General features: G+C 37.0%; 1 protein-coding gene across 12 annotated transcripts in view; it reads left to right on the forward strand.

The window, feature by feature from the left end:
• LOC109064829 (teneurin-4) overlaps nucleotides 1-12,075 on the forward strand; it is a 208,012-nt gene that overhangs the window by 130,327 nt on the left and 65,610 nt on the right. For 8 of the 12 annotated variants that reach the window (XM_042739124.1, XM_042739127.1, XM_042739122.1 and 5 more), the window contains 3 exons: nucleotides 944-1,144; nucleotides 7,151-7,336; nucleotides 9,938-9,964. In XM_042739124.1, coding sequence (XP_042595058.1) covers nucleotides 944-1,144; nucleotides 7,151-7,336; nucleotides 9,938-9,964 — 414 coding nt within the window. The remainder of the gene's footprint in view (nucleotides 1-943; nucleotides 1,145-7,150; nucleotides 7,337-9,937; nucleotides 9,965-12,075) is intronic. The other 4 variants (XM_042739125.1, XM_042739126.1, XM_042739133.1 and 1 more) reach the window with 1 other exon arrangement.

The following is a 12,075-nucleotide window of genomic DNA, read 5'->3' on the forward strand; positions in this document are numbered from 1 at the left end:
TTCATTTTACTTGCATTCAAATTGCTGTCTACTTGCATTCTGTTTGCTACATCAATTCAAGTTTAAACAGGAATTTAAAAGGAATTGTTCAGGTCTGCATGGTAAATTTTTTCCTGAAATATCCTTTTTCACATGCATCACATTTGTAGTCAAATTTTTTTATTTTCATTCTAATCAGTTTTTACTTTATTTTGCTAACCTCCATCTTCAGAATATTTGTCTGAGGTGACTGATCCATAGTACATTCTTCATCGAGGATTAGAAATGAATTTAAGAGTAACGTGGGTACAGGAAGCTTTTTGCCCATGGGCCATTGAAGGTGTTCTTGTTTGCATTCTGTCACGCTTGGTTTTGGGTTCACAGTAAGTGGGGGGACCACATCCAGCATCGCTTTTCAATTTAGCAGAACATGCTCCGACCGCGCCAGTCTTTTCCCTTCCCGGCGCTGGGAGGAAATCTCATTACCAGCAGCTGGAGGAGTCAGAGAGAGAGAGAGAACGAGCAACACTCTTCCCACCTGCCAGTTTACTGCACGACAGCGAATGTGGCCATTTAATTTGACCGTTTGTAAATCCTGGTTCTCTCAGGGTTTTTGGAAGTGTCAGGCCTCCTCAGACGTGGCTGGGCATGTGGCACACTCTCCACTACATCTAGAGTCGCCGTCTTTTTTTTTTTTTTTTCTTTTGGCCTGGGATGGATGACTAAGGCTTGAGTCATACTTTGAAAGGAAAAGGAACAGCAGGGGACACTGAGTTATAGCAGTTTAATGTGAATACATGCATCTGTTCAAGTTTGATCTAGTGCGCTTGTCTTTGATGATGAGTTTGGTCTGATGGGAAATGGCTTCGCTGGTGTATTTTTAATTTGAATTCTGCTTCTGAATTATCTTTTGATGTGAAAATGAGTCAGTTAATACCTGCTTTATGTGTTTTCTATTTTGCAGTGGACTGCCTGGACCCGACCTGCTCAGGGAGAGGTGTCTGTGTACGCGGAGAGTGCCATTGTTTTGTAGGTTGGGGAGGTCCTGGATGTGAGAGTCCACGTGCTTCCTGTATGGAGCAGTGCTCTGGACATGGGACCTTTTTGGCTGATACCAACACCTGTAACTGTGACCCCAACTGGACCGGCCACGACTGCTCCACAGGTCAGTACAGTGTTAGAATGCCGTAATGTCCTATACAATTATGTCTACTTGATCCTTTTCCCTATTTCAGCCTTGTAACAGTATTTATGTACGTATTGATTTAATTTATTTGTTTGTTTGATTGCTGTTTTCACTAAATGGACACAAGGAAGAATTATATTTAGTTATTTTAATGTATGTGCACCAATCAGTATTTTTTTATATGCTATTATAGTATTTATAATTGTATTAGAAGTTTTAATTTTGGATGTGTGCTTTTGTTTTTTTGTTATTTTATTATTTTGTGTGTGTGTGTGTGGGTGTTTTAATATTTCTATTTAGATTTATTTAAGTCTATTTTGGGAAATTTTAGCACTTTAACCTAGCTATGTATTTAATTTAAGTTTTTCATTTAATGGTTTTGTTTTGTTTTTTGTTTTGTTTTGTTTTGTATTTTGCTTCATTCTGTGTTTAGTTTAGTTTCGTTAACTATTTTTTTAGTTTAGTTTTTCATCTAATGTTTTTATTTTGTGTTTTGCTTAATTTTGTGTTTAGTTTCGTTAACTTTTTTTTAGTTTAGTTTTTCATCTAATGTTTTTGTTTTGTTTTTTGATTATTTTTTTGTTGTTGTTTTGCTAAATCTTGTGTTTAGTTTCGTTTCGTAAACAAGTTTTTTAGTTTAGTTTTTCATCTAATGTTTTTGTTTTGTTTTGTGTTTGTTTTTTGTTTTGCTTCACTCTGTGTTTAGTTTAGTTTCGTTAACTGTTTTTTTTTTTTTTTTTTTTTTTTTTTAGTTTAGCTTTTCATCTAATGTTTTTGTTTTGTTTTTGTTTTTTTTTTGCTTTGCTTAATTTTGTGTTTAGTTTAGTTCCGTTTCATTTAGTTTATTACCCAAATGTCAATGGGTAAAATCCACATTAAAAGGTCCATGCTACTTTTTTGCACTTTTTGAATTCCTTTTTGAGATTAAATTATGTAAGTAAAATAGTTTGTAAGGACAATTCAAATTGATTTTTACCTACATTTACAGCAGTAAGCAATATCTACGGACACTGAAGAAAACTTTTAAACAAATTAATTTAAACAAAGCTTAACATAAATTAATTGATAATAGTTCTTCAGAAATACTATTAAAAAAATCAGTCTTATATAAAATATAAATGTTAACCAAATCATGAATATTTTCAGTGTAGCACGCAACATTTTCACAATGCAGTTTCCATATAGACATGAAATATTGTGTATTTATGACCCATGACAATTACTAATCATATAAGTATCTCATGTACAAACACCTGTTTGATCTGATTATATTCCATATCCCGTGTCTCAGAGCACAGTATGTGGTACAGTGTTAGCATCACACTAATCTGAAGGGCAAATCGTACACCTGTGTTTTTGGATCTCTCTTTGTGAGTGGTTCATCACATATTTATGCGTGCTTGTGCATGAACTGATTCATGTTAAAATCTGGTGAACCCTCTAAATGAACCCTGATGCAGCCGATCTTTGCTAATCTCCACGCCACCTGTTGCCATGACAGCGGTGACTACAGGTGTCAGGGTGTAATTTCATGCTCCACCTAACTTACCTCAGTGTTCGCAGCTTGTGTGATTGAGAAAATTCTGCGAAAACAATGCATGCAAAGTGCTTCAGTAAACATTCAGTCTTTTGCCTATAACAGGAAGGTTAAACTCAAATTTTAAATTTCTGAACACTTCAAAGACATTTTTTTTCCTTCTGAATTAAGCAAACTGGGTTTATAAAGTCAGCACTGTGCCATTTCCTTTCTTTTTTCTCATCAGGAATAGGCAGTTTGGTCAAAATCTCCATGGTTTAAGAACAAATTAGTCCCCTCTTCTCGACCCTTCTCGTGGTCATGCCTGACCACCTTTTCACAGAGATTTTTCCACATTTGAGCCGTTTCAGTCACGCTAGTTAGACCTCAATCAGGAGGTGGGGGTAAAACAGCAGCGTTTGATACAGCAAAAGTGGTTTGGCACTTCATGGCAGATGACGAGAGCCAGATTCTGTTAAGTAGCAACCTGTGGATAGTGTGCTCAGACTTGTGGTTTTGTTAATGTGAAAGACACCAGTACAGTTGTTTGAAACTAGGAGATACACCTAAACATTTTGCTTACAAAAGTAATATTCAACATTTGTATTTAAAAAATACGTATATATTGAAGGTCAGACGTTTGGACACACTTACTAATTATTTATTATGACTAAATAAATGTTACACAAGTCAAAATATGTTATCTTCAATGCAACAATCCTTTGTTTAGATTTAGTTTCTATGTTTTATCTTAACAAATTTTATGAGATAATTACAATTTAATATAAAAATACCAATTAAAAATGATAAAAACAATAAATATTAATTCAGGTGTGTCTGTTTTTTTTTTTTTTTTTTTTTTTTTTTTTAGTGTAGGGTCAAATATATCTATATATATTATTTAGTCATTTGTCAGTTTCACAAAATTACTACAAGGAATTGTAGAATTGTATTGAATTATTTTCATTAAATATACATGTGCCCCAATCAGTGTTATGTCAGTATTATTTATATACTATTGTTTTTGTTTGTTTGTTTGTTCTATTAAGATTGAAAATGTTTGCACTTTTATATTTTCAGATTTCATTTTAATTTTAGTTAAATTATTATTAATTTGGTTATGTGCTCTTTTTTTTTCATTATTATTGTTACTATTATTATCTTTTATTTCAGTTAACAACTTCATTTTATAAACTTGTTTTTAGTTAATGATAATAACCTTGGATCAAACACTCAAATTTTATATGTGCTTCCTAAATAAATAATAAGAGTTGAAAACAGGCTTTTTTTTGTGACATTATTTTTGGGTTGTGTTTTTTTTTTTTTTTTTTCTGTAACACAAGGAAGAAAACCAAATGCTGTTTTACTAAACCATTTTTGAAACAAGGACATTAATTATTGATATCCCTCCAGAAGTGCTCAAAGCAGTGATGCAATATCGTTATTTTGGTCGCTGCTATTGTAAACACCACAAAGCTTTAGAAGATCAGAGAACTAATGGGAATTTTGCTTCAGCTAACTTTTGAAACACAACTATCTGCAAATATGAATTTCACTTTAATGCCAAGCAGACAGACCGACCTATTAGGTAATCCATTGGCTTTGCTGGAAATAGCCATTTAAAGCCTGGCTTCTCAAGCGAAAGATGCAGCATGACTAAATTATTATGAGACTTGTACTCTCCTCTGCCTGCCTCTGCTTTAACTCAACAATCTGAATTGCAACCCCACTAGAAAACACCCAGAACACATGTATTGTTATCAATACACTGTGAAAAAAAAATATATATATATATGAAAAAATATGTTTTGGTAAATTATTTTAATTGTATTATTTTACTTTAACTTAATTTCATTTGACTTTATTTTAACATAAGTTTTAAATAAAATTTAAAAAGATATTTATATTTATATTAAAAATATTTAACTATATTTACCTCCATTTGGCAATCATCTGGCAACCATTTAACACTGACAAACATTTAAGATATTGTTACTGATAAACTGTGAAAAACGTGAGCTTTGGAAAAATAAAATAAAATAGTTTTCTACAAAGTTGACACAAATGAATTGCATAAGTAATGTTTCTAACAAATTTGGGGGGTGGTAAAATTAATGTTATGCCACAAAGCTAAACGGAAATAAAGCCACTCCTAAGATGAAAATCCCTTCCTCCCTCTCTCTGTCTCTCCCCCTTTTTTTCCTTCTTTTTGTCTCAGTTCTCTTGGTCAGTGTTAGTAATTGAATAAGAAAGCTTTCAGCTCTAGTATGTGGGCAGCCAGGCAGCTCCACCACGTTCTGAAATGAGCTGTTGCAAACAATCAAGATCTGCATCAATTAGTTCTCCTCCTCCATTAAAGGACGCAAGCAGGAGTTACCCAATTATTGTACAACGTTAGTAGTGTCTTTGCCCTGCAGTGAAGCATTGTGGGAATGATTCGCAGATGGTATCATCCTGTCAGTTGGCTGGTGTGTTACCTTAATGAGAATGGCTTTAAGGAACACTGTTATGAGAAAACGATATTCCTATAATCAAGCGAGTTGTTTGTGTATGCAATAGAGCGAGGGGCAAAATACTAAGCAAACTGAGAGAGGGACAATAAAGGAGAGCAAGAACCAGAGGAAATGAGCAACTGTGTGTCAACTTGACAACTTTAAGCAGCTATGAATGAAATGCCATCAGGATGCCTCTAATTGAAATGTTGCATGTGAAATTAAGGGCATTTACATAATTTAACAAAGGCCCAGTGCTGTAATTAGCATGAGGGAAGGATTCTTTTTTTTTCCTTCAAGCTTTTAAATCTGGTAATGCCATGTTATGGTTTGTGCCTGAAAAGATTAACTTAACTCTGTTTAATTTGTAACAATGACAAAACATGAACATAATTGACTCATTAATGGCCTATAGGCAACCTTCTTTCTGACTCTCTTCTGCATCAATTTGACAAATTAGGCACATAATCACTATTATGTTTTGAAAATGGCCCTTATTTTTTAATATGTTAGAGTATGTCATGCATAGCATCAAGATGTTGCAATGTATTCACCAACAAAAGTATACGCTACAATAATTTTGATAGAACTGAATACAAACACACACGCGCGCGCACACACACACACACACACACACACACACACACACACACACACACACACACACACACACACACACACACACACTTTATTTTACACACACATATACACATAAAATTGCATTAACTAATTGTAAGGACCAAACATTCATATTTAGCTGTGTTCATTCATTCATTCATTCATTCAGATCTACCAAAAATGTAAAAAAAAAAAAAAAAAAGTTCACACTTTAGTTTGGGTCCAATTCTCACTATTGACTAATTGTTAACCAAGACTTTGCCTCAATAAACTCCTAATTTGCTGCTTATTAATAGTTAGTAAGTTTAGGTATGTAGTAGGCTTAAGGGATCTAAAATAAGGTCATCCAGAATAATGCATTAATATGTGCTTTATAAGTAATGATAAACAGCCAATATACTAGTAATATGCATGCTAATAGGCAACTGTAGAATTGGTCCCTAGACCAAAGTGTAACCAAAAAGTCCTGTAACCGATTTTTTTAAAAGTATTTCACTATTAATCACCTTTTTGCCTTCAATAGTCTATTTTATACTATTATCTGGTGTAACTTTTTTAAGTACTAATTTTCCATGTCATCTTATCAGAAGTTTTAGAGATCATAAAAGCTGCATGGATGATAATTATTTTAAGCAAATGCTGTTTAAAATAATTGTAGATGAAGTCCTGTCAACTCTCCAAAATTATCATTTCTCTTGATGTTTTGTTCTTCATGCCACACCTTTATCCTATTCCTTTTTAATTATGTCAGAATTAAAAACTCACTTGACAAAGTGTTTAGTGAATTAATTGGCACTATTGCTTCACACAGCCAAACCTTCCCAAAGTCCATGGAGACCATTTTATTTTTGAAATCTCATGTGTTAGATTCAATTTGTGAACTAACTTTCAATTATTGTCTCACAGATCTTTCTTTTGTAGAAAAGCATTTTGTGCAATGCTGCCTCAGCTTTTACCTCATTACTTATGCAGTAAACCGACTTAAATAATCCAGCGTGTGTCTCCATCTCTGTGGGAAGTCAAAATTGGATTTTGTTCTTTGACTTTCTTCTTTTTTTCTTCTTCTGTTTTTGCCTACTCGCCTCCACACAAAAGGAGAAAGAGACACAGCAGAAAATCTGCCCTGTTAAACCTCCCACAATCCCCGAACCCCTGCTTTGTAATGGTCTTATTAGATTTGTATTGTCCAAAGGGGATTGCCCCCTTTATGAGGTGCAGGAATTTCTTTTCAGTGCCCATCAGACAAGGTAGTGGAGCGTGGCTGTCCCATCACTGACAATCACTCCTGGATTTGCTTTCTCTTTATCCCCTGTCCCAGCAACTATTCGGTAACACCCCTTCTCTCCTCGTGTCCCACAGAGCTGTGCGCAGCCGACTGTGGTGGACATGGCATCTGCGTGGCGGGCAGCTGTCGCTGCGACGAGGGCTGGATGGGTGCCGGGTGCGAACAACGGGCTTGTCACCCACGCTGCAGCGAGCACGGGACCTGCAAAGACGGGAAGTGTGAATGCAGCCCGGGATGGAACGGAGAACACTGCACTATAGGTAAGACGGAAGAAGGATCCGCTCGTTTATGTGTGCGTGAAGTTTCGTGACGGGGTAAGGGGCGGGCGAGGAGGTGTGAGAGAAGCATGCGTAATTGAATTTGTGCAACTCGGCATAGCATGAACAGGTTTGCTCAAGGATATGAGGCTTGTCTTCATGCATTTTAATGTGGGAATGGTGTCTTTTCATTTCTACTCATCATTTCCCTCCTTTCTTATTCTCTCTTTCGTTCCTTTCGATCAGTCCATTTTAAACACAAACATTTGCATTGCATAAGCAGAGCAGTCACTGGAAAGACATTCTCTACGTTAGGAAATTAAACGGTGAAAACATTCAAACATTCATTACTTTTGCAGTTTTGTTTGGTAAGGAAATCAAGTTAAACATTTCGCTTTAATTTAGTTTTGTTTGAACTAAAAAGAAATGAGTGACAGTGATTTTACTAAAAGTAAGGGATGCTGTATGATAAAATCTCTGTCACACACTGTCAAATGATTTGTTGCTCATAATTACATTTAGTAACCCTACTGTATCATATTTGATATGCAAATTTGAAAGGCCTCTAAATTATTAGCATTTTTGCTGAAAAACATGTTGTACATTGATTTTTAAGTGTTAACAGAAAGCTACTAGACAGTAGATGACAAAACAGCAGATGGATTTTTTCCCCGTCACCTCCAGAGCAGGAAGACTGTTGAACACAACACCTTTTTGGGTAGTTTTGTAATAGAAATATGGGTTGGCGTGGACTATTGAGCCCCTAATGAAGCTAAGCCAAACATAATGTTCTTATTTAACATGCACAACAGTGACCAGCAGTTCTCCCTGCCTGTTTACCTTCTAATAACTATTTGGAGACAAAATGGTTCACATAAATACATGCCCCTGGTAGTCCCAAAATGTACCTATAGCATGAAATTGATGTAGTTTTATAAACATAAAATCATTCTTTTTATCATTCAGTGTTTACAAAAATTATAGTCAAGCAGGTTACCTTGTTAAGCTTTTGTAAATTATTTGGATTTCTTTAGATGTTTATTAAAAAAAAAAAAACTACTGTATTTAGACTAAATTTTGGTAACAAGTTGCAAAGAATTAAGTTATGTAAAAACCATTTTAAGACTTTGAGACCCAAGTTTGTACCTTATTTGTTGAAAGTCCTACTTAACCCTAACCTACCACTTAATTCACAGAGCAATAATTTGGTTGATAACAGTGTTGCACCTAACAGCATCTTAACCGTAACTCTAAAATTTGATGGTTGATTGGAATGGTGTTCTTGTTAATCACATTAAGTGCTTGACTTTTGTTTTCCATCTCAGCTAAAGAATATGAATGGGCCGATAAACAGTCTGTTCTGTGAGACTGCCTTAACCAGTGTTTCTGTCTCAACATCATTGTGTCTCTCTGTTCTACTTTTTGTCTCTCACCCTCTTATCCAGAAACTTTCATGACATATCTGCCCTGTTAAAGGAACTTACATAGTCTAATCTGATATTGTATTTTCTTTCCAATTTTTGTCTGAGTTTATCAGTCAGTGGCCCCAAAAAGAAAAGACTCCTCAGAAAACAGCTTCTCATAAAACACCAGAGGTGAACAAAGCAAAGAAAACCGTTTCTATTTTGATCTTATGAACTTTCCAGATCAGTAAAACCAGAAATGCGGGAGTGTTGTTATTTATTTATTTATTTATTTATTTATTTATTTATTTATTTATTTATTTATTTTTTTATTTTTTCTGGTGCCAGTGAACTAGCATTCCGTCTTTTAATATTTTCTTGATGCATTATTGATGTTCACCATACATGTACCATAGTGAGACATAGCATCCCAACAGCAGGGATCATATATCTCATAAAGCGTGTGGCATTAACGGCGGTAAGTGTGACGGTCCATGATGTAATGTACAGAATGTTCGACAGATGACGTGTTGCCTCTCCACTGCGGTTTGGATTAGAATGTGGTCGTCTCATCAGTGACATGCTCTTTCTTTATAAGCTTTTGACATCATTACACAGTATTTAACCTGAAGGATGTACTTTTATATACTGTATATATAAAAATACTTATGCAATTTGTTTACAAATCATAATGGTGACATTTTCCAAAAAGTCTGCATGTAATACATTCTGAAAATATTTATTATGCATTATCAGCTATCCTTCATAAAGCCATATATATATATATATATGCACTATGCATCTGTTTTAGAATTACAGTTATAATCAATTGTAATACTCAGCCTATTCAGAAGAGCTTTATAATGGTTTATATATACAGGCTTCGTAAGAAAGTGTTGCCAAAAAATCTCGCACCTGAAATACATGTTCTGATAAACCGAGACTTCTCACTACATCTGTTTTCATCTCTCTCTTTCTCTACCCTGTCACACCATACCTTTAACTTTCTCCCAGCCTGTGATGTGATGTGTTGCTTTATGCATGTTATTGTCTTTGCTATAGCTTTTGCAGCCCCTGTGTTTCTGTAAACGTAGAAGTCTCGAGCAACTAGCCCATGCCTCTAGCTGTCTGTGTCTTGTCATGGAAGCAGCACTGTTCAAAACCTCCCTTATATGTCCTTGTCTTTTATCTCCCCCTAAAGCTCACTATCTGGATAAGGTAGTGAAAGGTATGGCACTCCTCCTGTCCTATCTTTTCTTCCTCTCTCATGTTTGGTCATCCATCATATTTCCATTAGCCCATCCTTCATAACGCTCATCCTGAAAGAGTTGCGCTTCTATTTCATTCAGCCCATGCTTCATGCCACACTAACCACAGTCCTCTCTGCATCATGCTGCTGTTGTTCCACCATATCCAATATGCTGCTCTGCCACCTCGCCACTTAGCACCTTCATGCCCGCTGAGTGGGCGGCACGAGAGCCGGAGCGTCTCCTTAGCCGCCGTATCCCTGCTGTGGGACTCAAGGGGATGGATGGCCCACAGGATCCAAGGAGGGAGGGCTGGTGGAGGGTCACGGACCTTGCCAACCGGCGCCATGCATAATGGATGTTCAGTGCAGCTGTGTAGCACAGCAGAGGGGGTTCGGGAGGAGGGGTGGGGGTTCTGAGAGGTGCTGAAGCGGCATCCTCTCTAATTAAAGCACGCTATGCACCGGTGATGCCAGGGCCCCGAGCCGCCCACACCCCCTACCTGCTCCTTGTTTTTTCCTTTGATGTCTCTGGTTTTCTTGCTCTGTGAGCCCACCCCTTCCCTCCCTTTCTCCCCGCATAGAGAGGCTGTGTGGCTAGGGTGAACTGTGGGGGTCGCGCGAGGCGGTCTGTGGCCCTCCGGAGCTGTTTCAGCCTGATGCGCGGGTGCGCTCCACAGGGGCCTCTCTCTGAAAGGGCTGCCAATTAAGCTGAACTGCTGCCAGCAGAGTACGGATCTTTATTTATTTAGCTCTTTAATAAGCATTCAGAACAGACCATTCAGACGTCTCGCCACTGCAGACTGTGCAGCTGTTTGTCTGTTTGGGTGTTTAAGGAGGAACCTGCTGTCTACTGGTCAGGCTCTTCCTTTGCTTGTTAGCAAAGCATATAACTGTCACTGTCTGCCTTGGAGCACAAAAAGATCGACCTAACACCGATGTGAGGTCATCTGGAGGCTGTGAATGCAAGTACATGTCCCTTAGTTGTCATCAAAGTGCATACTTTGTTGACATAGCATTGTGTAGACTTTTTAGTAGTACTCCAATGAGAAGTCCAAAGCATCAAGGAAGTGTAGGTCATGCAAAAAAAAAAAAAAAAAAAAACACCCAACTGTGCAGAGTGGGACATGCTTTTGCTTGAAGAGTTTAGCTTCAGCTCGATCCAGTACACCTGCCTGGAACTTTCGAGCAAGCATTTTGACCTTGATTAACTGGTTCTGGTGTGTTTAATTGGGATTAGAATTTAAAATATGCAGGATGGTGGTCTATTATTTCAAAAGCATGTTTAGACAGTATCACACAAGTCATCAAAATTGCTCTTTGGGATTCTTTACCTAAGAGTATTATAGCTCAGCGTTCTAGAGCATGTGCTCTTACCACTATGCTACAGCTCCATTGATCTTTCTTATATTTACATGACATTGTGCTGATCTGTGCAGCTATATAATTATGTAAGTCAACATTACAGCCCACTTTCTTGATGGATTCTCCATTTAGGTGTAGAATTTTTTTTTTTTCTTTGTGCTAACATATATCAGTTATTGAAGCACAGCTGTCTTGGAACATTGAGCATAGCATCATCAGGATGCACAAAGCCTAGATGAAAACACTGCATGCCGTTCCCCATTGAGCCATCTTTAGAAATGATCATGGCTTTTAGAGGCATCTCGGATTTCTTTCTTATCAGGCATCCACCACCTTTCTTTCTTTATACAAACTCCCACTCTCTCTCTCTCTCCCTTCCTTTAGTCTCTATGATGTTCGAGCAGTGGCTGTGCTAACTGTCGCTGACAAAATAGGTCAGCTCAAACATCTTGGAGAGCAGCTCTTGGCTTGTGAAAAGCATGTCAGGATTTTACATTCGATGGCGCAGGGTTTCTCGTGTTTGGTCTATGTTTTTTTCCATCTTAGGAAATGGATTTGGACAGGTAGCTGATAAGTGGCAGTGAGGGGAGGAGGAAACGGATGACAATGACAGACATTTTACGCTGTTGTATGGAGTGTACCATGTCTGTAGGACCGTGTGCTACCTGTGCTATCTACATCCTGTCAGCATTTACCACCCCGCTCAAGCGCAGCCCTGTGAAATCCTA

Source organism: Cyprinus carpio, chromosome B15 (genome assembly GCF_018340385.1).
Source record: "Cyprinus carpio isolate SPL01 chromosome B15, ASM1834038v1, whole genome shotgun sequence".
Lineage (NCBI taxonomy): Eukaryota > Metazoa > Chordata > Actinopteri > Cypriniformes > Cyprinidae > Cyprinus > Cyprinus carpio.